We start from the raw sequence: 1044 nt of genomic DNA, 5'->3' as shown, positions 1-1044 counted from the left end.
CCAAAGAGGGGGGGGGTCTTACCGTGCCGGCGCTGCCCAGCGAGAGGTGGCCGAGCTGCTGGGCCAGGGGGGCCACCACAGAAGGCTGGAGGGGGACGGCGTGGTCCACAGCGGGGGCCAGCACCGCGCCCTGCACGTCTCCGTCAGCCCGGGGAACGGGGGGGACGCCCGGGGCCGGGGGACACACCAGTGAGACATGGGGACCAGGGCCGCGGGGACGCACGGGGACACTTGGGGCTGCAGGGACCCCGCTCCGTGGCCGGGGGACACATGGGGCACGGGACAGCAGGGACACGGGGCGGGGAGACAGGGAGACCCAGGGCGTGGGGCAGGGTGGGGCCGTGGGGCGGGGTTATGGTCACAGTGGGTGGGGCATGTCTAAAATGGGTGTGGCCGTGGTCACAGTGGGAGGGGCATATCCAAAGTGGGCATGGTCGCTACCACGGCAGGCGGGGCATGTTCGAAGTGGGCGTGGTATTGCTGCAGTAGCTGGTGGTGGGGATGCTGTCAGGGACTGGCAGGTGTGGGTGGGGCAGTGGGCGGGGCTCCCACACCCACTCCACCCATGCTCACCGTGGGCTGCACGAGGTAGGACTGGTGCATCCAGGCGGGGCCGTGGACCTGTGGCAGCAGCCAGGTGGAAGCGGGTGGGGGCTCCCCCGAGCACCCCACCCCCTCCTCCCTCCATGAAGACCCCCCCCTCCCCCAGCCCTGTCCCCCCGTACCTGGTAGGAGGAGACAGGGGAGGGCAGGTAGGGGGCCAGGGCTGTAGGGGCAATCATCCGGCTGGGGGCCAGGCCGTAGGGCGCCGGGTAGAACCTGCGGGGCAGGGCGTCAGGGGCGGGGGGACGTGGCCGGCAGCCCCCGCCCCGCCAGGGCGTGGGGGGTCCTGGGACACCCACCCATTCTGCAGCGCTGTCGCAGGGTCATAGGCCAAGGTCACGGTGCCCTGGAGGGTGCAAAGGGGTCAGTGCTGCGCCATGGCCCCCCCAGCAGCCATGGGGTCTGACCCCCCGGCAGGACCCCTTCCCCATGCCCCCCCCC

At 72.1% G+C, this 1044-nt stretch overlaps 1 protein-coding gene across 1 annotated transcript in view; it reads right to left on the bottom strand.

Moving 5' to 3' along the window:
• The window catches only part of RBMS2 (RNA binding motif, single stranded interacting protein 2), a 6212-nt gene that overhangs the window by 3420 nt on the left and 1748 nt on the right, over positions 1-1044 (bottom strand). Inside the window, exons 6-9 of the mRNA XM_010565188.1 lie at positions 903-949; positions 726-819; positions 574-621; positions 23-130 (exon numbers count right to left, since the gene is read on the bottom strand). Coding sequence (XP_010563490.1) covers positions 23-130; positions 574-621; positions 726-819; positions 903-949 — 297 coding nt within the window. The remainder of the gene's footprint in view (positions 1-22; positions 131-573; positions 622-725; positions 820-902; positions 950-1044) is intronic.

This window comes from Haliaeetus leucocephalus, unplaced genomic scaffold (genome assembly GCF_000737465.1).
Source record: "Haliaeetus leucocephalus isolate CR32 unplaced genomic scaffold, Haliaeetus_leucocephalus-4.0 Scaffold186, whole genome shotgun sequence".
NCBI classification, from domain to species: Eukaryota; Metazoa; Chordata; class Aves; order Accipitriformes; family Accipitridae; genus Haliaeetus; species Haliaeetus leucocephalus.
The sequence above is the reverse complement of the archived record's forward strand: the minus strand, read 5'-3'. Positions and strand labels throughout refer to the sequence as shown.